Consider the following 24,591-nt stretch of genomic DNA (forward strand, 5'->3'; position numbering starts at 1 on the left):
AGCGTTGCCGGATAGATGCCATCCATGCCAGGTGCTTTGAAATGTTCAAAGGACAGTATCGCAGCTCTCACCTTTTCAAGGGTAACAACCGCTTTCGCAGTGTTCTAGTTCCTCTTGCAACACTTGCGTGTTGAAGGGGTTGCAAGAACCGTCAACTCTCCCCCTACCACTTCTCTCACCCGTTCCCCCGGGTGGTGTACTTCCAGGAGGGTCTGTACTGAGTCCAGTCTGGAGTTCGTGAAAGTACCGTCGGGTTTTCTAAGAGAATCCAACTTGGCCGACTCATCCCTTTTGAGGACTCTGCACAGCCTTGAAGTCTCCCTTTCGCCTTCCAGTTCCTCACAGTACGCTCTAAAGGAGTCTCGTTTGGAGCACCTCACGAGCCTCTTATATTCACATTGTGAGTTCCTGAAATTTAACCAGTCTTCGTTCTTGTTACTTTTGCAAGCACGATTTAGAAGTCGCCTGGTTGATTTCCTGAGTTTTTGCAGTTCTCCGTTCCACCAAGGAACTGTTTTACCGCTTTGGCCTCGGGAAATAGGACAAGTCTCTTCATAACACTCTAAAAGTGTGTAGTTCAGAGTTTTCAATTCATCTTCCAGCACCAAAGGAGTCCTTAGTCGCCTAGGGAACTGTACTTTATTGCCAAGAAGTTCATTGAACTTTGCCGAATCCGTTTTCCTAGGGTTCCGTCTTTGTACTGAAGACTGTTCGCCCGCAATAGTCAGATTGAATTCTAGATATCGGTGATCTGACAGTGAGACCTCGTCTAGCACTCGCCAGTGTGTAATCAACTCTAACAATTTTGGGGTACAGATTGTTAGGTCAATTACTTCGCTTCTTCTCGATCCCACGAACGTAGGGGCGCACCCTACGTTTGCAGTCATAAGACCAGCTGAAGTGATGAAATCAAATAGCTTCTCTCCTTTTGGATTGCATTTGCTACTGCCCCAACAAATATGTTGAGCATTCGCATCGCAACCTATTAAGAGTTCGAGACCACTTGATTCTGCATACGCCACCAGATCCCTAAGTTCTTGCGTCGGTGGAGGATACAAAGAATCATAGGGTAAATAAGCGGAGGCAACTATGATGTTTTTCCTCTCGCCATTTATCTGGTATTGTATGATGACCGTAGCTAAGTCCTGGGAACAATATTGTCTCAGTATAGTTGCCTCTAACCGTCTTGACATCAGGACGCAAGCTCTCGGTTTTATGGATCTTTCGTCGTAGGAGATCCTAGCCCCCTTTACTGATCCAATACCACAGATTCTGTTAAATCGAACTCACAGTTCTTGCACCAGAAAGATATAGGGGAAATCCTGTAGCTTTGTCATTCTCGCTGCCAACAGGTAGGAGGGAGCTTTGACATGCTGCAGGTTGATTTGACCAATCTTTATGTTTTTCGACATAAACTTAGTCTATTGTCTTATGGAAAACAGTTAGAAGCGTATGCGGCAGTCCACGTATGACGGGGTTTCCCCCACACCGTACCGCCAGAGACTCGATCCCCTCGTATTTGATTTCTCTGAGAAAAGCCATACTTGGAAGTACCGCAATTCCCATGTTCTCATCCACGAAAGATCTCATCTCATCCCGCAGAGCATTCGTCTGTTTTCCATTTAGCACCTTAATTGGTTTGCGGTGTCCGGGTTGCATAGATTCGATCACTCGAACTGGCATCAAGTCAGTTCTGTTGACGTCTCTGGCTTCCCTTCCTTCCGCCTGTTCCTTGGAAGGTGTAGGAGAAGTTACTAGCAGGTAGGATTCACTCTGTAGTCCCTTCCCCGGTCCGCCCCTGTATGCACTATCCTCCGCGCACATCTCCATTGTGGGAGAGCGCACCGAAGATGCTGCAATTTGCTCTATGTTGTGTGAGTCGAAGACCATCATTGTTCTTCGCTCTCAAAATGGAGATGATGCCCTACAGTCTCCTGATATGACTGAATTTCAGTCTATATAGGAAAAAGTGGAGCACCATATGGTGACTTCCCCTGAGCACATTCAGACTCTGTTGGTCCAGTTCGAATACCAAGTTGAAGCCCTCCACGTTTGTAGATTGGTCCTTCCTGGCATTCATGAACTTTACCCTCCAGTGCCCAAAGTCCATGCCCGGGTTCTGTTCACCCAGCAAGCGGATGATGTCCTCTGCCTTCCTTCGAGGGCCCGGTAGCCCACATCCGACATGTTCTGTCCTGCGTAGCTCAGTGTTCACAATAGTGAACTTGGGCCGACCGCCGGAACTCAAAGTTGGGATTACTTGCTGGAGCCACTTTAAGGCAGCCTCGTCAGCGCACTCCAAATGGAGAAGCCCATCACAAAAACCTTGATCGTTAAATCGTGGCTTCGTTCCAGGCTCCATCATTTTCTTCCACAGGCATTCCTGGAGGATGGCAAATTGTCCCTCTGACATTTTGCCATCCTTGGAGGAAACTCCCACGGCAGCAGTCAGAACAGAGGCCGCAGCTTGCGCATACGTCCTTTTCCTTCCCGCCTTCGTGTTCGTATTCCTGTGGGAGGGACCAGCTTCATTGAGATCTCTCTCGCCTGATTTGATCACCTCCCGGCACACCGGTCCTAATCCCCGCGAGACGCGTGGATGTAAACCCTGGTGCGGAGCACAATAAAGCGTCGGCCACAGCAGATGTGTTGGTCTTACGCTTCTTGCGCGCATTACCGCTGACAGAAGAGTCTGGTGCGCCCAGTGTGGATCTTACCGGGGTTTCCAGTTTATCCCCACCTTCCGCCGGAGATTCCGCTACCTTGCGTCCGATTTCTCTGGGCGTTACCGCGCCTAGTGGTACAGCCACGTCCATGTCCTCATTCCCAAGGTGCTTCATCTTCCTTCGCAGTGCTCTCTTCTGCCGTCGGCTTAGGGCCTTTCCAAGTTCACGGTGTTCGGACCGCTTGGATCCATTTCCACATACTGGCGTTGAACCAGTAGCGTCCACGTCACCAGCTTCCCGTTCTTCCGCTCTTCCCAGTAAGGATGGCGGAGAAGGTTCTAACAGGCAGGATTCAGCCTGTAGTCCCCCCTCCTTAGTGGCCGAAGTTCCCTTCTGCCGGGCCTTTCTCTTCCGCTTGCGGGTAGATTTGGGCTGTAGTACCGCGGACGGGATTTCCGCGGATTTCCAGTTTCTCCCAATTTGAGAGTTTCCGTACTTTCCTTTCTGGCTAACTTCGCCGTAGGCACTAAATGCAAACTTTCCACTGAGTCGGAAAGCATGCCTTCTACAGATTGCTCTATAGGCAAATATGAACGTGGTGAGGCCTCCAAAATCCGCGCCTCCGCCGCGACATGATTGCTCATGGTCGCGGGTGGATTCGAAGTCTGTGACTTGTTACCACTTGGAGAGTTTAAATCCATCGTTTCCATATTCATATTTTTGGACACCCTTAGTGTAGTAGTAAACTACTACAGGCTCCCCCACCACGACAAGGTGGTGTCCGAGGGGGAGAATTAGAATTCATAATGTACTATTATTCATTAAAAAAAATTCAAATATATAAAAAAAATAAAATAAAAATAAAATAATAACAAAATTAAATTTTAATTTAATTAATTTAATTAATTTATTTATTAAAAAACAACAAAAAAAAATTTTAAAAAAACTTTAGACTTACATTTGCTATTAAACACTTCGAGCTCGTCGTGAATTAAGAACATTAGGAATTCCTAAACAAAATTTACAATTGTTTATATTTTTCTCTTTTTTTTATAATAAAAAAGAAAATCTCTTTGGGTTCGGTGACTTCAAATGCTGTACGCGAGAATTTTCCCGATCGGGCTGCGAAAACACACTAGCGAATCCGGCTAGATGGATGGTTTGTCGCGGGCAAGCCTCCCCGAAAATTTTCCATCAAATTGCAGCCTCCTCTTTGCCTTTCTTCCGCTGTTTTATGTTATAACAATTTATTTCCACGAATGTTATAATTTTCTATTGTCAATATTAACTTAAACCACAACACGGCTTGTTTTCGAGGTAGTCCCAGAGGTTTGCTTTGTCTCCAACGGAGACGACAAAGGGTTCGCGCTGTTCACGTCCCTTGACAATCTTCTTCAATTTTTTTCACTAAATTACTTCCTCGTCACGAATACGAGTTTTTAAAACAATCATTTAATTGAAATATTGAAATATAATCTATTTTGGGGGAAAAGTAAATCACTACCAATTCGTTCAGTTCACTGTTATCACTCTCCTGGCCTTCGATCTCTCCTCAACCCAGCACCGCTTCGCCTCCCGCTGCTTTGCATTGAACTCTGCCAGTTCATGTTGCGGCAACATGAGCATGCGCCTGCGGATGCGGCAAATTATTCGCCTCTGTCAAGATTGATTCGCCCGAATGCATTCAATAATGTGCAATCTGCGGCGAACATTAGGGTAATTGCACATTATGAAATGCATTATTTAAGCATATTAATTAAGAAAAAGCCGAATGAGATTCTGTTCCCGTCGCGAAGCCGCGGTCACTACAAATTACTAAAAATTATAGTAATGTACACAAAGACAAAGATTGGTTCTTTCCTCACGGACTATGTCACACGCAAGCTGAACTTCACGAGAAACTTTGCTGTGGACCTTCCAACCAGGGCAAAGTGGAAGACCGGCGGCGTGTTTCAAGACTATGACACGGTATTCTTTACGGACGGATCAAAGATGGCCTATGGAGTCGGCGCGGGGTTTTCTCGAATACACACGGTGTATCCAAGTCATATGGTCTCCCAGGTTTCGCCAGTGTATTCCAGGCGGAAGTATTGGCGATATTGGAAGTCTGTCGATGGCTGGAGCGTGATTCGAGCCCAAAGCGTAACATTGCCATTCTGACCGACAGCCAAGCGGTCATCAAGGCCTTCCCGGCTGGTGGGGCAGTGCAGAGACGCGCTCAACCATCTGGGCGGCACGCTCAAGGTCACTCTCCTCTGGGTTCCCGGGTATGGGAACATAGAGGGGAATGAGCGGGCTGACGGATTGGCCAGGAAAGGCTCTGCTCTTGGCAATCCCTCGGCGAATACAGTCGATGTTCCGCTGGCGCCTGTCGAGGGCGGGGTCTACTCGCACTACCTAGCAGCCGCGGGCCTGAGATGGCCAAGGCAAGCTGTGCCAAGTCAAGGAGAATTTGGCCCGCTTATAACATAGCTCGATCACGAGAGCTCCTGTGCCAGACGCGTGCAAATGCATTCAAGATTACGGCGGTCTGCACGGGGCACTGGCCCATAGGGGACCATGCCGCTAGGCTCGGCATACCCTACAACTCGCATTGCCGAAGCAACGGAGAAAGAAGAGAAACCATCATGTACTTTCTCTGCGATTGCCAAGCTCTGGCTCGAGTCAGGCTGTGGACACTGGGCAAACCATACTTTGAGGACCTCAGAGAGATTTCTAGCTGCAGGGTGGGAGAGCTGCTTTCCTTCGTGAATGCTACGGACTGGCTCTGAAGATCCGAGCCGGCTGGACTCTGCCTCCCTGCTCCCATAACAACAGTCACGGTTTTAGGAGTTTGTGACATCAAAACGGCGCACCAAAGCGCTAATTGGGCTCTTCGGAGCGGCCAATGATACCTTCCTACCCTACTATTATTAACTTTATTTGAAGAAGTATCGGTATGGAGGGTATTTCGGAGCCTAGCCACCATATATTGACAGCCCCCTGTTTTTTTTTTCAGATTTTTCGGTTAGGTAGTTTCTGAGAATGGGTTCGTTAAAAAAGTGATGACTTTCAACCCCCCGCACTCCCCACCTTTTCAATAAATGTCAAAACTAAGCCCGGCTTCGAAAAGTACTAACCGAAACCTTTAATTTGATACAAGATTAAAAACTGGATGACATTAGTTATCAAGACAACACACTTTTCCCTAGATACTTTTTCGAAACAACTATTTAATTCTTACACTAACTATAAGTCAACTAACTTTTCCGCCTCATTCTCTTGCTTCGAAACTTATCATAATAACATGAATCAGCCATAAAGGATTTCGGTATAAACTTTTTTCAAAGAACACCTTGAAAGCGTTACTTCCATCTACAAGAAATTCTAATCTTCAGATGAAAACTTTTACTTGAAATCTATTCTCAATGGTTTAAAGCTCTTTGCCCTTCACCGAACGTAAAGAGGAAAACCTTTATAAATATTTTTTTAGGGTTGAATCTTGCGGAAAGAAAACAGACAAATTCGACGCCATAAATCTTGTTAGCAAAGGTTTAGTCTAGAATTTCTTGTCATATCGAATATCTTAACACTACGAGATTCATATTGGCATTCTCTTGTCTAAAAAAGGAGCAAACATTTTTCTTTTCACGATTGCACTTTTTTCGAGCGTTAAGACAATTGACGTGGTTTAATATTTTCTTTTTATCATATTATTACAGGGAGGGTTTCTATTTGTATCCCGACGGGCAACCATACAACCCAGACTTATCGAAGGCAGTACAAAGTCCTACGGAAGATCATATTACCGTCACACAGGAACAATATGAACTCTATTGTGAAATGGGTAAGCAACACGATACAGTTTCAGTACTTAATATTGAAATCTAATTAAATCAAAGAAAATCTTGTTAGCGTAATGGAAGAGAACAGTGTAGAGTCGAATTTTTACCACAGAAAATGGTGGTTCTCTGAGTGTAATTATGCGATGTTTCTCAAATGTATCTCAAAAAAATAAAAAACAAATACAAAAAAAAACTTGTTTCTTTTTCGTTGGTGTAGATATTTATTCTTGCAAAAGCCGATATTTCGGGAACCATTTGTTCCCTTCATCAGTGCTAACAAGAAACGATATTTCGGGAACCACTTGTTCCCTTCATCAGTGCTAACAAGAGACGATAATTCGGGAACCACTTGTTCCCTTCATCAGTACTAACAAGCGACGATATTTCGGGAACCACTTGTTCCCTTCATCAGTGCTAACAAGAGACGATAATTCGGGAACCACTTGTTCCCTTCATCAGTGCTAACAAGCGACGATATTTCGGGAACCATTTGTTCCCTTCATCAGTGCTAACAAGAAACGATATTTCGGGAACCACTTGTTCCCTTCATCAGTGCTAACAAGAGACGATATTTCGGGAACCACTTGTTCCCTTCATCAGTGCTAACAAGAGACGATATTTCGGGAACCACTTGTTCCCTTCATCAGTGCTAACAAGAGACGATATTTCGGGAACCACTTGTTCCCTTCATCAGTTGCAGATTTGTTAGCACCTTCACCAGTGCTAACAAGAGATTTGTTAGCACTGATGAAGGCAACAAGTGGTTCCCGAAATATCTGTTTTTGCAAGAATAAATATCTACACCAACGAAAAAGAAACAAGTTTTTTTTTTATTATTATTATTTCAAATTGTGGTTGGATTGAAAAAGAAAAAACCTTCACCCTCAACAGGAAGTGAAATGCTTTAAAAATTAGCTAAACCAACTAGGAAACTTCCGAAGCACGTTTTTTTCTAATGCATAATCAATTATATCTTTCATACCATTTGATAAAAAATATTTAATTCCATCCCATCATCTTTCATTTTACCTTTCAAATGTAGTCTTTGTTTAATTAAATTCCAATTTTGAAATTGATTCGGATCACAGTGATACATTCGACTAGTCCACGTGGTATAAATTAATTCCCGCAGTTCATTTTAATTAATCATTTTCTTCTTGTCCTTCTATTTCGCAGGGAGTACGTTCCAGCTATGTAAAATATGTGCCGAAAACGATAAAGATATTAGAATTGAACCCTGCGGCCATTTACTGTGTACACCTTGTTTAACAGCGTGGCAAGTAGACTCGGATGGACAGGTAAGAGTTTTATCCTTAAATTTAAGATACAATAAGATATCATGGGAGCTTACAAATTATTTTTCTAAGGAAGACAGTATCGTTCGGTATGCTGGAAAGCGTAACTTGGTGGAATTTTAAGTTAAATTATTATCAAATGGCATGGATTCCTTGAATTTATGAAGAAGGAAAAAGCAAAAAACAATAAGCAAAGTTACGCGTGGGATGAATAATACTTCTTGGAAGGGTAAATCGAATATTTCAAAGTTTCTTTTAAATTGGAGATGAATACTTATAAAACAATGAGGGGACACAGCTATTAGGAACCTGCTGTCCTTCGTCTTTTCACATTTCAGATAGTCGTGATTTCATTGAAATTCGCTGCTTTCCCATAATTGGGGGTGGTGGTGGTGGTATATTCTGCTTCCTAGAGTAATAAAGGCATTAAAGGGAAAAGATTTTGTTCAAATTTTTTGCAACAATAAAATATTGTGTAGCTTAATAATATAATAAGTGAGGGTATTTCTTTATTATCAAAAGGGGTTTATATATATTCAGAAGGGCGGAAATCTATAAACTCACCGGAAAATCAAAATAATCACACCTATTCCGTCATGTACCTAACAAAACCTCTTCTGCTCTATTTAAAGTGAATTGAGATTTATTTATTTTATTTATTTCCGAGTTATCACAATCTCGGCAGATGCCGAATTTTACCTAATACTAGCACTAAGTGCCAAGCATTTAGGCTCGGACGATCCTACCTACTTAAAAACTAAAGGGGCACTGGTGGTGGTGGGCGATGGTAGGTCAGTGGGAGAATCCGTCGAGTACTCCCTGCAACATCGAGCACGTATGCAGAATGGTGTACTTCTGCATGGTTTGAACCAGACTGTGCGAAAATCCCAGGACATCAAGGGAAGCCGTGAGGGATTTAGGTACAATACTTGTAGCTGACAATATTATGGGAACTACAACCACCCGCTCGAGACGCTAAATTTCTTTGATTTCCCGAGCCAATGGCTCATAGTTCACCTTCTTCTCCACGTATTTCCGTTCAATGTTGCTATTATGGGGGATAGCGACATCAATAATATACGCGGAGCGACCCGTCTTGTCAACTAACAGTACGTCAGGCTTGTTGTGTGCGGTATGGCGATCAGTCAGAACTTGCCGGTCCCAATACATGCTGTAAGCAGAACTATCAAATACTGCTTGCGGCTCATATCGGTAAACCGGACATGTCCTCGTGATCAGCCCATGCTTGTATGCAAGATTTTGATGAATAACCTTACAGACAGCATTATGCCTGGTAATGTACTGCACCGGTGCCATAACAGTACAGCCTGAAATGAGATGGTCCAACGTCTCTAACGCCGAACCACACATTCTGCATTGGTCGTTCTCCACCCGTTCTTTCATGATGAGCTTTTTATAAGCTCGGGTGGCGACCACGCCATCCTGAATGGCACACATGAACCCCTCCGTCTCAGCAAAGAGCTCCCCAGCACACAGCCATCTGTTCGACAGATGCAAATCGACAAATGGCTGTCAAAGACAATTCACATGTTTACCGTGCATTGCCTTCGACTTCCATTCCTCGATCCGCTTCTGGTCCGACTTCACCCCACTCAGAGGATTGAAAGATCGATCCTTCAAATTAAGTGGAGTCAGTCCACAGTCTGCCTTACAGACAGCCGCATGCAAGGGGCTCGCCTGCTCTTTACTGTAAAAATAAGCGCGCAGCGAGTCGACTTGGCGATGATGTTGTGCCGCCACGTCAACCATGCCTCTACCTCCGATGTCACGAGGCAGGTTCATCCGCTCCACGGCAGACTTTGGGTGATGCATTCGGAATTTGGACACAGTTGTCCGTATCCGCCGCTGGACGTTTTCCAGGTCGGTCTTCGTCCACGGCAATATTCCGAATGCATAAGCCAGTGAAGGGATAGCGAATACATTTAACGCGCTTATTTTATTCTTCCCCGAGAGATGCGATTTCAGCACCAGCTTTACACGTCGCAGGAATTCGGACAGCAGAGCTTCCTTCAGATCACCAACTCGAGCATGGGTTCCTTGCAGAATTCCTAGGTACTTGAAGAATGCTATGTCCGGCATCCGGCTCGTGATGACCTTTGCGGATGGCTTGGATTCGACATTTGTCTAATCCAAACTCCATCCGAATACCACGGCTGAACATGTCTATTATTCGTAACAGACTTCTGAGATGGTTGTCAGTACCAGCATACAGCTTGATGTCATCTAGGTACATCAAGTGTGTCAGTTCGCACTATTTTATTGCAACACCATGCCCTCTAGCATCATTCAGTAGCCATGAAAGGGGGTTCAGTGCCATACAAAACCAAAGAGGACTCAATGAATCCCCCTGGAAGATGCCCCTCCGTATACGAATGGGCTCTGAGGTATTAGCACCCTCAGATGTACGCACCGATAAGGTGGTATGCCACCCTTCCATGACTGTCGCCAAAAACTTTATTAGTTTCGGATCAATGCGATACAGATGTAGGATGTCGATTAGCCAGGTATGCGGAACGCTATCAAAAGCCTTGGCATAATCGATATAGCAACTAAAGAGGTTTCTTTGACCTCTAGTTGCTTGTCCTACAACTACCGAGTCGATAATGAGTTGCTCTTTGCAACCCCTTGATCCAACTCGGCAGCCCTTCTGCTCCTCGGACAGAATGTTGTTGGTCTCGAGGTGCGCATTGATCCTTCCACTAATAATGGACGTGATGAATTTGTAGAGGGTTGGTAAGCAAGTGATCGGTCTTGTGTCTGCGGGGTCCTGCACCGTGTCCTTCTCAAGGATAAGGTAGGTAATCCCCACAGTGAGGAAAGGTGGAAATTCCTCCGGCCGACTCATGACCGCATTTATACTGCGTGCCAACCGACTGTGTATGCTGGTAAATTTCTTATACCAGAAATTCTGCACCCGATCCAGACCTGGGCCCCTCTAGTTCTTCGAGCTGTTTATGGCTCGTCGAACTTCCTCTTCGGTAACATCCGCGAAATTCATGCCAGGTGTATTGACATGGCGGGTGCCTTCGGCGGTGATCCACTCAGCATGCTCAGCATGCTGGGCAGGTAACCCCCAAAGTCCACCCCAATACTCTTTCGCTTCCGTCACCGAGAACTGTATTGTCTGGGCGCTCTGTTGAGATTCGTTGAGAGATCTGAAAAAGCTCCGCTGGTTCCTCGCGTATGTTGCATTCTGGACACGTCTGGAATAACTTTCGCCATACCGTCGCAACCGACTGCATATGACAGAAAGTTTCCGGTTTATTGTGTCCAGAATTTCAACTACGGGTGTCTCACAGGGGATGGCATAGTTCCGGTAAACCCTCTGCACTTTATTTCTCACCCGTCGGCTGGCATTGCCAGTGCTGATCTGAATCAGTCTAGCAATGTCCTGCCTTAGTAAGTCCCGTCGACGTTCCAGACGAATTTTCCATGGTGGATCTTTTTTGTCACTCAAACCAATAACGCGAAAGCGAATCTTCTGACCGTGCAATCTGATAGCCGCAACTGCACCACAACACACAAGTGATTGTAGTTGCAGCAGCGACATATCAACACACAGCCGAGATGCAATCTCATCATTGATTTGAGATAGAATTCCCGGAGTTGCTGGAGATGCATAGAACCTGGGAATACCTGGTCTATGCAAAGGATCCATATCCGAGAATTCTATACACGCTCTTTGGAATTCGTCCCGAACCTCAGCGGAAACCTCAGCTGGGCTTCGGCGAGTACTGAACCTGTTTACTGCAGTGCGGCGTGATGTTGTTGATGCCGCCGCCTCTGCCCCCATCGACTCTCGGTCACCAGTTTCCCCGATGACTTCAAGTCGAACACGTTCCCTGATGGTGGCCGGGATTGTGTCGCTGCGAGTAATGAAGCGGTACTGGTCTGCGACTCGCTGCACAGTCACGTGTGCGAATTGCGGGAAACGCTCGACGAATCTCTGGTGCAACAAGGGACGGTAAGATGTTCTACCCGCCCCCGCCGTTATTTCGTAGTAGGAGCGGATGATGAAGAGGTTCATTTCTTCAGTCCATTTCATCCGCTTCCTACGCGAACCTGCTGAAGTGGTCGCCACAGATTGTGGCGACACAGCTGCAGCAGGCGGAGCTGTACTCCTGGTCGTCGTGGCGCCTAGACGTCGAACCGCCCCACGACTAGCGGTTTCGACGCCGTGCTGTCCATTACGAGAACCCGACCCAGTCACCAAGTCAGACGACTCCCGCCGGTTATCCGTACCGGGCCTCAAATTTCTCCTTCTTCTCATTTTTGGTGGTGCATTTTATCCCTAGCTGCCAGGTGTGTAGATAGCTTCCTTAGTGAGTAATCTGCAAGACTGTTCCTGCACTTTCCTCACCTACCCCCTGAGACGCTGTGGTGGCGTACAGCCATTCAGACTGAAGCTATCCATCCCTTCTCCTTTCACAACCGGGCTTGGGTCGGTCCGGTATTTATTATTTATTTATTTTTATTTTTTATTATTATTTTATATTATTCCGCCCGAAGTAGGTATATATAATAATGATCAATAAGTTCATTTAAATGGACTATCTTGGCACCTCCACCATATGTCCCATAGTCAAATATTCACGCATGAACCCATCAGACTTCTGTTTACGCTCAACGTTTTTCGTCCATCTTTTCTCTTGACATAGGAGCTGCCATACCACCTTATGATACAAGTTGCCTAGTTTCATGTTATTGCTTCGTCAGGGTGTTGTGACTGCGTACCTTCTTTCCAACGTTCGATAATAATTTTTTTCATACTCCTTACTCAGTGGCATATCCCAAAACGCTCTTAATCGTGTATCCAGTTCTTTGAATGATACGTGAACTGAGGTAAATTCCGAGACGAGACACTCTGCTGGTCCTGACACTATCCATCCCAATCTTGTGTTTTGGAGTAAGAAACTCTCTACGGTTTCTACTCCATTCACTAATAACTGTGCCAAAATATTTGAGTCCAACAAAGCAGGGATATACGATGCGTACTCCGTTAGATGGTCCGCCAACTTTTTCCCTTGTAAAAGTTCCTTTATAAGTCGCAGAACATGCGGAAGTCAGCCTTTGGTTACCCTTTTCACTACCAGCGGTTTGGTTTTTATCTCGGACATCAAAACATCCATCTTTCACGTCAAGATATAAGGGATGAATGGCACGCCTTCAGCAGCATTATATTTTGCCTTGAGGAGATTCTGGACCACAGATCATATTGTGCCCAGGGCCGTCCCTAACGTTCTGAGATCAACAGATCAACAAGTGCCTGGATTTCCTTCTCTATCAGGGCTCGTCGATCCAACAGGTCCCATGTTTGAGCATAGTTTTCCCCATGGACTCCTAGGTAATCTATCACTCGCTCTGCGCCCCTCAATTTTTTAAGCATCATCAGACGCTCCGCGCTACCAATATCGGAGCCATTATAAACGGAGTGGAATAGACTTTTGAACGACTCATAGTGACTAATATCTCCCTGAAACACTGGTATTTCTGGCACTGGAGGACTAGGTCCTGGCCGATAACCCCGATTCCCGATTCTCTATAAGAGGGTGTACGTTTATATCCTCAGCAATCAGTGGCTTCGACCCACCGATCCCTAATGGAGGGATATAGTCCCATGTACTGCGCGCCCCCAATCGCCATCGGCTTGGACCTTGTTTCCGTTAAAGTTTGCACTCGAGCTTCCGAAAGAAATTTATGGACTAGCAACTTACAAATTTTGAAACTTTATTGCTACCGAAACGTGAATAACGCCTCGGATAGGGACGGACCTCATGACTACGATCTTTGGCTATCGAAAATGGACTACGATTTGTTTCTGGAACTTGCGCACGCTCCTCGACAACGATAGCGAGGGTCTTCAGAATGTTGACCTTCAGCGACTTGAGTGGGAATTGCAACGATATAAACTGGGCATTATGGGCCAAAGCGAAGTAAGATGGTGGGATTCTGGAGAGTACACCTCTCCCTCGTGCGGCAATGTGCTTTTGTACTCTGGAAAGCTAAGTGGTAGCAGCCGCGAGTCTGGTGTCGGGATGCTTCTGACGGCTGCCGCAAGAGCCTGGACTGGTTTCTGATATATTTTCTAACTGCAAAATTCCGGTCCAGGTTAAGGAATATCACAATTGTAAAATGCTATGCACCAACGGAGACCTCCGATATAGTGGGGAAGGATGCTTTCTATGAGCAATTAAACGCTATTCAGGGGAGGCTTCCTAAAGTTGACATTGTGATCGTGATGGGTGATCTAAATGCCAAGGTGGTATCTGACAACATCTTGCTCGGGCATATGATGTGGAAACACCGTCCTGGCGACTACAACGGATGTGACGCACTCGAATTCCGATACCGAGCGAATATCGAGAAGTTCAGCGTAGTGTACGCCTTGACAAGACAGAATTTGCTATTGCGCTGGTCAGTGAAACGAAAGATGCCGCAGATCGCAATGATTTCAGAACTGTCTACCGCAGGCAAGAGTTTGGATGTGGTTGCAAAGTTTTTGACGTTTCGGTGAAGGACGTCAACGGTCGACTTCTCTTCCTCGATAATGAACAACTGAAGAGGTGGAAAGAACACTTCACCATGGTTCTTAAATATATCATACCTAGTGAATTTCCTTCTCTTTTGGATGAAATGGCTAGCCACCGTAACATGCAGATAGGGACTGTTGTGTACTCCAAGTAGGAGAAAAATAATTTCGCCCATCATTGCACTCAAACGGAGAGCCGCTGGGCTTGACGATCTCCCAGCAGAGTTATTTATCGCTGAACCTGCATATCTGCTACTTCCACTCGTGATAAAATCTTGAGAATCCGAGACTTTTCCGAGAGAATGGAAGATCCCACAGAAGGGGACTCGCGTGGAGTGTGACAAATGGATGGGTATTTGCGTGTTCTATGTCGTCGCAAAGGTAATAGCTAAAATAATCCTGGAACGTATCAAAAAACATCTCGCAAGCTTGATCGATAGAGAGCAGGTTAGTTTCCGCTCCGGATCCTCTTGCATTGATCACATCAACATCCTACGAATCATTTTGGAACAGTGGGCAGAATTTAGATCTTCGAGGTGCTCTTCATTGATTTCGAGAAAGCTTTCAATAGCGTAAAGAGGGGGTGTATCTGGCATGTTCTACGCAGGAAGGACATTCCGGTGAAACTAACACCTATTATCAGGCAAAATGTCACATGCTGAATTCGAGGTTAAATTTTGGAAGATTTTGAGATCCAAAGCGGAGTCCGCCGGGTTTGCATCCTAACACCAAGATTATTTCTTCTTATTATCGGTGACGTTCTTCATGCTACCTTGTCCGGAGAACGTGGAGGAATTCAATGGACGATGACATCTTTCCTCAATTACCTCGACCACGCTATGTTGCTACATGGAAAGTGAACTTCACTGTTACCCAAAAGCTCCAAGCTTTCGTTAATATCTATCTACCTCGTATCATCGAAGTACGCTGGCTTGGAACTATCTCAAATGAAGAACTTGGTCGGCGCACAGCCTTGGCGACAGGACGAACGACACTGTGGTAGATTTTGGATTTGAGACGTTCGCTGATACGTCGATGACAAAGAACCATTTGTAATATGTCACTTCATCCAAGTTGCGCGGATGCGTGAAGCGTTAGGTGTTATCGCACTGCTGCATACCAGATGAGTTTGTGTGGTACACGGTCAAACACCTTCTCTAGATCCAGAAATGCAATGAAGAAAGAACGGTGTCCCTTGCAGTGTTTTTCCATGAGTAACAGCATAGCATGTATTGCATCAGTGATTTCGCTGTTCTTGGCAAACTCGGCTTCGTTCACGGTAATTTAGATGATGTCGCAGATGTGGCTGTTAATCTTCATCACGGTATGAGACAGTAATTTGAACATTGCGCTCGACTGCCTGTCTTTTTCTATATTGGATCGGTCGTTCTTTTTTCCGCCAGGTGAGACATTCAAGGTTTTGTCACGTTCCTTCCCACTGAAACCCAACAGAATTTAAGTGATGTCTCAAGTTTAATGAAGGCACAACGAATGTTCATGGCGATCAGAGATGTTCAAAATTATCCATGCTAGGATTCTGAAAAATTATACGCAAGGTGGTCTCGAAATAACTGGCTTGGTTCACTACCGCTCGCGAGTTCCTTGAGCAATTTGAATTAGGAGGTGAGGATTTTCTAAGGTCGATTATAAGCAAAAAAATCCTAGATGGCTTAAAACATTTTCAAGACAAAAAGAAAGGCATACCGGTGGCATCGCACCAGTTCTCTATCTGCCAAAAAAATCAAAACCCCAATTTGGAAAAAAAAAGACCATTTTGATCGAATTCCGCCTCAGGGGAAGACCACTCTAACTGACTTCCACATCCTCTGGGTGCTTTGCTGATACAACTACAGTCAGTTCATCCGCAGAGCCGACAATAGTAGCTCTGGGACGGGCAGAGCAGGCATCCCATTATAGATGACATTCCACAGCAGCGGACCCAGTACCGAACTCTGTGGTATTCCTGCTGTGACGATGCACCCTTTAGGGCCCTCATTTGCCTCGTACAGAAAAATCCTCTGGGAGAGGTAATTTTCAATAAGACTCGGTATATATCTAGGAACACCTATCTCAGCCAACGCCCCTTACATTCAATTCCAATTAACGGAGTTGAATGCATTTTTGATATCCAACGCCAACACAGCACAGCAGTTGCGAGAAACTAACGGGCCTTTCGCGAACTTCACCACCATGCCTTTTATATTAACCATAGAGTGGATGCACAGAAACCCAAACTGGCGCTCCAATAAGCCATTTCTGCCTTCGACCATAGATAGCAGTCTGTTGTAGATCATTTTCTCAATCATCTTCCCCATTGTATCCAACAAGCAGATAGGGCAATATGTTGGATCTTCAGGTGGTTTATTGGGTTTTGGGAAGTAACACTTTTGCTTTTTCCACTGAGCAGAGAATAGTCTCCAAAATCGAAAAGGTCGGAATTAGTCTTCACTGCCAGCTTGAAGGCTTTGTAAGGGATCCCGTCTCAACCTGTAAACTTGTTGTCACCGATCCTACCACTTGTTTCCCGCATCTCGACTTCAGGTTTATGTTCTTATTACGTTGGACTGCTTTGGTGGTAAGGAACCAGAGTGGCAACAATTTCTTTAAGGAGGCGCGGGTATGTCACCTGTAGCGATCTTCGCAGTCTTTTCGTTGCCATCCGGTAGGCCCCACCCCAATGGATTTATGTGGTCACTGTGAGTATAGTCCTCATTCTACTGGCTAAAGCGGTGCTTAGGTATGCCAGGTCCACTATAGACCCCATGCCCCTTCCTCTAAAAGTGTATGAGGTCCCAACATTCGCTGGTGCCACGTTTAGCTCCACGAATGCTTCGAGCGGAACACGTCCTTTCGAATTCGTTTTTCGACTACCCCATTCAGCCCCACTTTAAAATCCCTCGTTATGATTTTCAGCCACTTGCATTCAGAACCAGAACGCTCAGCATCTGCTCGTCTTTGACAAGTGTAGCACTGGGTGAAGTATATATGTAGATTCCTTCCATTTTCGCTCTGGGGAATCCTTTCTTCGTATGCTTCGTTACTTCTTGGAAAGCTTACTGTATCCCTACTGCGGCTCCCTCGACGATAACCTACCTTGTCGTGGTGAGGGAGCTCAGTAAGGAAGATCCTCCAGGAAACGGGAGGTGACACCTGAAGCCAAGCGGTAATCAAAACCCCCAGTTTCAACTAGCCTTGTCTCGGCAAAAAGGGGCTCTGCCGAGATCGACTTACTTTCCCCGGAAAAACTGAGGCCATGGCAGCCAACTATGAAAACACAAAAAAACAAAAACATAAACCTATAAAGCAAACACTATTAAACTTCGATCGCGACGATCCAACCCCGAGTGAAGGGGCAACCCTGAGCTCATCGATGGAGAACCTGAGTCTAGACTCAGATTCCCCACTTATTCAAGTGGGAACCAATTCAATTGGGACCCAGTCCTTAACGGAGGAGCCGAAGCAGGCCCCTTCTGTCAGTACTCCTGACCCCAGGCTCCAATCGGCGCCACCTGCTGAGGCTAAAGTCTTGCCCATGGGTAAGCACTTGTCCACGGACAGCAAACTGCCTTCGGGCAAACCGTCTTCGGGCAAACCGCCTTCGGGCAAACCGCCTTCGGGCAAACCGCCTCCGGGAAAACCGCCTTCGGGCAAACCGCCTCCGGGCAACGCACAACCAAAGAGCTGTGCCAAGGTTGAGGGGAAAGGAGCGTTCGGGGCACCTGCGGCTAAGGGGAAACCGAAGCGACAGCGATCCTCGGATGATCCTAACTCTTCGACACAAAAGGCAGCAGAGAGGGCTCGGCCGGCAACGGCTAGGCCTTCATTTGCAGTCAAGGCTATCGAAGCCGATGGATGGGTCCTGTATGATAACTCTAATCCATCCGGCTACGATACTGAGCAGTGCGAACAGCTTAGGAGGAAACTCCTCCTAGCTGTAAGGACTGCGTCCGCGCAACGCATTAAGCTTTGCTTTGAGTCGGTAGGTGTATACCGTAAAGCTTACGGCTGAACTTTGCCGACGAAGACACGAACGAGTGGCTCAGGCAGTACTGCTCCTCCCTTAACGATGTATGGGAGGGTGCGCGACTAACCTTGAAAAGGGTCTCTGAGCTTCCATCGATCAAAAAGTGCTTTCTCTGGCTTCCAGAAGAAGAGCGAAATGGCGTTGGGGTTCTGGAACAACTTGGTGTACAGAACAACCTTAACACTTCCACCTGGTTGCTGCTAGGCAGCAAAACAGGAGAGAGAACCGATAGGCCGGGAACTTTTCTCACTATCGGCGTTCCCGAACCTGATGTTAAGAAGGTTCGGGAAAAATCGGGTTGCCGGCTCTACTATGGGCTGGGGACCGTCACGTTACAAGTGTCGGCTCCTAAAACCATTGAAGGGGAGATGCAGCCCCCGGCATCTACACCTGAAACGTAGATGAGGTGCCACATTTCCCAAGTAAATTTGCAGCATTCTAAAGCGGCGACTGCACTTATCAGTCGTCGGATCAATAGCTGCAAGACATTTATATACCTCATAAAAAAACCATGGGTTGTTGGTTGGGCAGTCAGGGGCCTAAACTTCCAACATGCTGACCTATTGTATGACAATGGAAGCGATCGACCCCGCACCTGCATGGTAGTCTCCAAAGACTTCCAGGCTAACCTGGTTAACGACCTATGTGATGGCGACATCACATCGGCTAAGCTAACCGTAAAAAGTCAACAGGGAGATAAAGAGATACTATGACGCTCTGCATATTTCCCCTACGACGCAGAAGACGTTCCCAGTGGGACATTCATCAGAGCTATCCAATATCCCAATAGTAGAGGCATAAGGGTAATAGCAGGATGTGATGTCAACGCTCATCACATATGCTGGGGAAGTTCGAACATCAATGCAAGAGGATCGAGACTACTGGTGTATCTAGTAGGAACCGATTTACAGACCCTAAATGTGGGTAATGAACCCACTTTCTTCAACGTGGTCAGGCGAGAGGTCATCGACATCACGGTGGCATCTCCTGACATCGCGGCTCTGATCGGAGAGTGGAGAGTATCAAACGATATCACACTCTCGGATCACAGACGCATTGATTTCGTTATGGGCATGGATCCACCTCCACCCACTCCATTTCGGAATCCGAGGAAGACAGATTGGGTAATGTATCAAACAGAATTGAGCGCCCGAGACACGATCCCTGGGAAGCGCATCAAATCCATTGCTGGAATTGAGAAGACAACCCAGATGATCACAACTAGCATGAGAGAAACTTTCGAAGAAAGCTGTCCACTCAAGATGCCAAAGAAGGGTAAAACACCATGGTGGAACTCGGATTTGGCAAAACAGAGGAGAACGACAAGGATGCTCCTCAATCGTGCTCTGAAGAGTGAATCAAGCACTAGCTGGAATCGCTATAAAGAGGCACAGAAGGCTCTAAAGAAGAGCATAAGATCGGCCAAACGATCATCTTGGAGATGCTTTTACGAAGAGACTAACTCTCTTGAGGCAACCTCAAGGCTGAAGCGGATTCTGGTCAAAGAACGTAGCCAGAAACTGGGTTATTTACGTTTACAGAATGGCAAGTACACAGAAAGCGATGAAGAAACGGCAAACCATTTGCTTGAAGTACACTTCCCAGGCAGCATCCAAAATCTAATCTCGGGGCCAACAGGTGCATACAGCCCTCAACCGAGAGACTGGAATCTGGCATGCAAAGTAGTATCACTGGAGCGAGTGAAATGGGCATTTAACTCGTTCCATAGATACAAGTCTGCCATCCAGGGCATCATCCCTGCGCTAGTAATAGAAGGAATGGATGCCATGGGTCTACATATTCGGAATATATATCGCGCATGCCTAGCAAACGCTTATATTCCAATTAAATGGCGTGATGTGAAGGTGTTGTTCATTCCCAAACTAGGAAAACCCACCTACACAGACGCAAAAAGCTTTCGACCGATCAGCCTAACGTCCTTTCTGCTAAAAGGACTAGAAAGACTAGTAGATCGGTTCATAAGGGACACACACATTCCTAAGTGGCCACTTCACCATAGGCAACACGCCTACCAGAAAGGCAAATCCACAGAGACAACACTCCATGAACTTACGGCAAAAATTGAAAAGGCGATGTCCGAAAAAGAATACGCCTTAGGCGCATTCATGGACATCGAAGGTGCCTTCAATTATGCCTCATTCGCGGCAATTTGTGATGCGGCAAGACTGCATGGAATTGAACCGCTGCTAATCAGTTGGATCCTTCACATGCTAGAGTGGAGAAAAATCCACATATCGGTCGGCCAGAAATCTATTGAAGCAGGATGTCTCAGGGGCTGCTCACAGGGAGGGGTTCTCTCTCCACTGTTATGGCTCTTGGTAATGGATACCCTGCTGTGGCTCCTGGAGGACAAAAAAGTCTTGGCGCAAACATTTGCGGACGACCTAGCCGTAATAATTACCGGCAAGTTTGCGGACACAGTATGTGACCGCTTGAATGCAACTCTGCATGTAATCCACAGCTGGTGCCTCCGCAATGGACTCACGGTGAACGCTAGGAAGACTGGACTAGTTATGTTCACTAGGAACGTCAGGTGGGGTAGCTATACGCTACCCACTTTAGCAGGGGCGGAAATCCAGCTGGCACAAACAATCAAGTACTTAGGAGTACATTTCGACTCCAAGTTAACGTGGAAGCATCATATCCAGGAACAATATCAGAAATCCTGCAGATTGCTCTGGTGCTGTAGGAATGCGATAGGTAAGACCTGGGGACTTTCACCTAAACGGATACACTGGATGTATACATTCATAATAAAACCCATTTTGATGTATGCATGCATCGTCTGGTGGCCAAGACTGAACTTTGCTAACAGCAGGAAGCTGCTAACGCAGATTCAGAGACTTGGTTGCCTAAATGTTACTGGAGCAATGAGTACTACGCCGACTGCGGCACTTGAAGCTATCCTAAATTTACCCCCAATTCACTTTGAGGTGAAACGGAAAGCGGCCAACGACGCATATAGGCTCGATACCATTGGGGCGTGGAAAGGCGGCCAATCCAACGGGCATGCGTCTATCTGGAAATTCCTTGAAAAACATCCGGTAACCCTGATGCCGACCGATCATATGGTTTCCAGATTCGTCTTTGAAAAGACATATACTGTCGTAATCACCGAAAGAGAAGAATGGTCGACAAGTGGCCATGAGTCTTTTCAGATTACAGACCTAATAATCTTCACCGACGGGTCAGTCATGGAGGATGGATCAGGTGCAGGGGTGTTCTCGGAAAATCCGATTATAGAACTGGCCCGACCTCTCGGAAAAATGACGACCATATTCCAGGCGGAGATATATGCCATTTCATTGGCAGCAGAAGAATGTCTGCGACAGAAATGGAGAGGTCGCACCATTCGAATCTGTTCCGACAGTCGGGCGGCATTATCAGCGCTAAATGGCAATAACATATCAAGCAAGTTGGTGTGGAGTTGTCATCAGGTACTGCTGAAACTTGGCCGACTGAACGAAAGATACCCTGATGTGGGTGCCGGGGCACTCTAACATCGCCGGCAATGAGGAGGCTGACAGACTAGCTCGCCCAGGGTCTGGATCCACAATGGTGGGGCCAGAACCAGCTCTTGGAATCCGACCATCTACTGTCAAGTCTACTCTGAAGGGTGAAATTGCAAGGATTCACTCAACCGAGTGGTGAAATTTGGACTCTTGCCGGCAAGCGAAAATCCTTTTGAAGGAGCCTAGAGCCACTAGAGCGGCATTTTTGTTGTCTCTTAAGAAACCGGTTATTTGCGGTTGGCCCCCTAGTGGGAGTTTCATGGTGGTTGTGGTTATGCCTACATCGCAGGCAGAGCTCCTCGGAGCTCAAGCGTAGAGTTGCGCTGTACAACTCAGGTGCCGTACTCCTTAGTTGCGGCAGAGGTGTAGGGTAGATTGGCCTCGCATCCGCTGGTATAAATGCTGATCCTGCACTCAGTATAAACCAGGACCGCTGTGCTTGCATGGCAGGGCTCTGATTGTGGTCCCAAAATCAATCCGTGTCCGAAGAGGACCGTGGGATTATGTCTACACGGCAGGGACTCACGTTAAACCCCCCCAGGACTTTCATCTAAATGGCAATAGAGGGAATAGTCGTTAAAGATATATTTGATATAGACTTTGCACCCGCTAATTTTAAACTCTAGGCATATCAAAACCTCTCACTGTATATTTGAATATCCGAAGCAAACTGCCCTTCAAAACATTCATCATTCTCACTTACTTTTTCAGGGATGTCCGTTCTGCCGAGCGGAAATTAAAGGGACTGAACAAATAGTCGTGGACGCCTTTGACCCAAAGAAGCAACATAATCGCAATTCAACAAATGGACGACAGCAAAATGTGGATGACGACGATACTGAGGTATAGTTTTTGGTTGCTTGAATGTGAAACGTTGATTTTGTGCATAGTCAGTTCTGTTTTTTTACTATTATTATTCACATTAAATTATAATATATTTTGTTGTTCAGTTTGTTTATACCGTAATTGAATGATTTTCTTTGGCGCTTAGTTTGAATGGAAAATAGAAAGGAAGCGAAACAAAAATTTTATGTAACGGCTAGTTTTAAAAAATCATTGAATACAGTTAATATCATTTGGTCATTCATCCACGTGGGGTTGCAAAAAGGACTCTTTTCATGTGTCTTATTTGAAAAATTTCTCAACTTATTATGTTCACTCGTTTCAATTAATTTAAACGTTTTTTCTACACATGAAGGAGTTCTGTTGCAACTATGTTTTTATCACTTAAATTATTCTCGTGCATTTAATATAATGGTGTTCTTAACTTTTATCATGATATTGAAAATTCAACAATGATAGGTTCTCCTTTATGAGTATACATTCAAGATAACTTTAAGTTCCCGTGCTTGAAGGAATATGTGCGTCAATCTACAATTGGTACTCATCATCATCATCAACGGCGCAACAATCGGTATCGGTCTAGGCCTACCGTAATAAGGAACTCCAGATATCCCGGTTTTGCGCCGAGGTCCACTAATCCGATACTACCCCTAAGAGCTGTCTGGCGTCCTGACCTACGCCATCGCTCCATCTCAGGCAGGGTCTGCCTCGCCTTCTTTTTCTTTTTCCGGTACTGCTTTTCTAAAAAACTCAAATGAAATGCAAACATGTTCATTTCTTGCTCTAATCCTTTGTCCTTTTGATAAATTCTTTCCTTTCCCTTCTTTGGGATTTTTCTCATTTGCCTTAAACGCAATAGCATAGTAATGTCTTGCCGAGTTACCACACGTAACTCTGCAAATTGCTTTTGTGTTAACATGAGCTCTCATCGAGTAATCTTTGAAATTCGTCATCGATAATATTCTGAGGAGCATTATTGAAAAGAAGAGGGGCGATAGAGTTAAAGAAAAGAAGAGGAAACTTTGATTTATATATACACTAGGCAGAAAAAGTGTGCGTACACTCAGTAGTATGATACTTTTCCTTAGTAAAACAAAAAAATTAAGCTAATTTTTGTGGCGAATTTATTATCCAAACATTACAAATAGTTCCGTAGTTTTAGTGTATTTAATTCACTAAGTTATAAGTCTTACAAAAACCAGGTTATAAAGCCAAAAATTAAAAGAATCGCAATAATTCAGTAGAAAAAGTCTGCGTACAGTAAACAAATATTTAAAACAAATTATATTTGAGTAAATATGAAAAGCAAATCAGTAGCTTGTAGGATACCCTTTTCTTTTTATGACCTCTTTTAATCTTTTCGGCATAGAAGATAGAAGTTTAGATGTTTCTTCAACACTTATTTTATTCCATTCTTCTTGTAATACATTTTTCAGCATATCCTTTGAAGTTATATCGTATTGGCGAATTCTGCGTTCTAATAAATCCCACAGATGTTCTATGGGATTTAAATCTGGCGATTGTGGGGGTGTATATAACTGTTTGGGAACATTATATAATAGCCACAGCTTATTAACCTCAGCCGTATGCTTAGGGTTGTTGTCATGCATAAAATAAAATTCGTCACCCAGGCGTAAATTTTCAGCACTTTGTTTTAAATTACGTTTTAAAATATTTAGGTAGTCATATTTGTCCATGGTAGACTCTATAAATTGCAGATTTCCTACGCCACCACTTGCCATACACCCCCAAATCATTATTCCGCCACTGCTTTACCGTTGGCATCAAATTTTCTTTATTCAATGCTGTACATGCTTTTCTCCATACTATTTTTCTTCCTTTTATTCCAAAAATGC

The 24,591-nt window shown here is 45.2% G+C and overlaps 1 protein-coding gene across 1 annotated transcript in view; it reads left to right on the forward strand.

The window, feature by feature from the left end:
* LOC119650457 (E3 ubiquitin-protein ligase CBL-B-B) overlaps positions 1-24,591 on the forward strand; it is a 305,536-nt gene that overhangs the window by 248,049 nt on the left and 32,896 nt on the right. Inside the window, exons 4-6 of the mRNA XM_038053313.1 lie at positions 6,368-6,492; positions 7,667-7,788; positions 22,604-22,735. Of these exons, the coding sequence (XP_037909241.1) occupies positions 6,368-6,492; positions 7,667-7,788; positions 22,604-22,735 (379 nt within the window). The remainder of the gene's footprint in view (positions 1-6,367; positions 6,493-7,666; positions 7,789-22,603; positions 22,736-24,591) is intronic.

Source organism: Hermetia illucens, chromosome 2 (genome assembly GCF_905115235.1).
Source record: "Hermetia illucens chromosome 2, iHerIll2.2.curated.20191125, whole genome shotgun sequence".
NCBI lineage: Eukaryota > Metazoa > Arthropoda > Insecta > Diptera > Stratiomyidae > Hermetia > Hermetia illucens.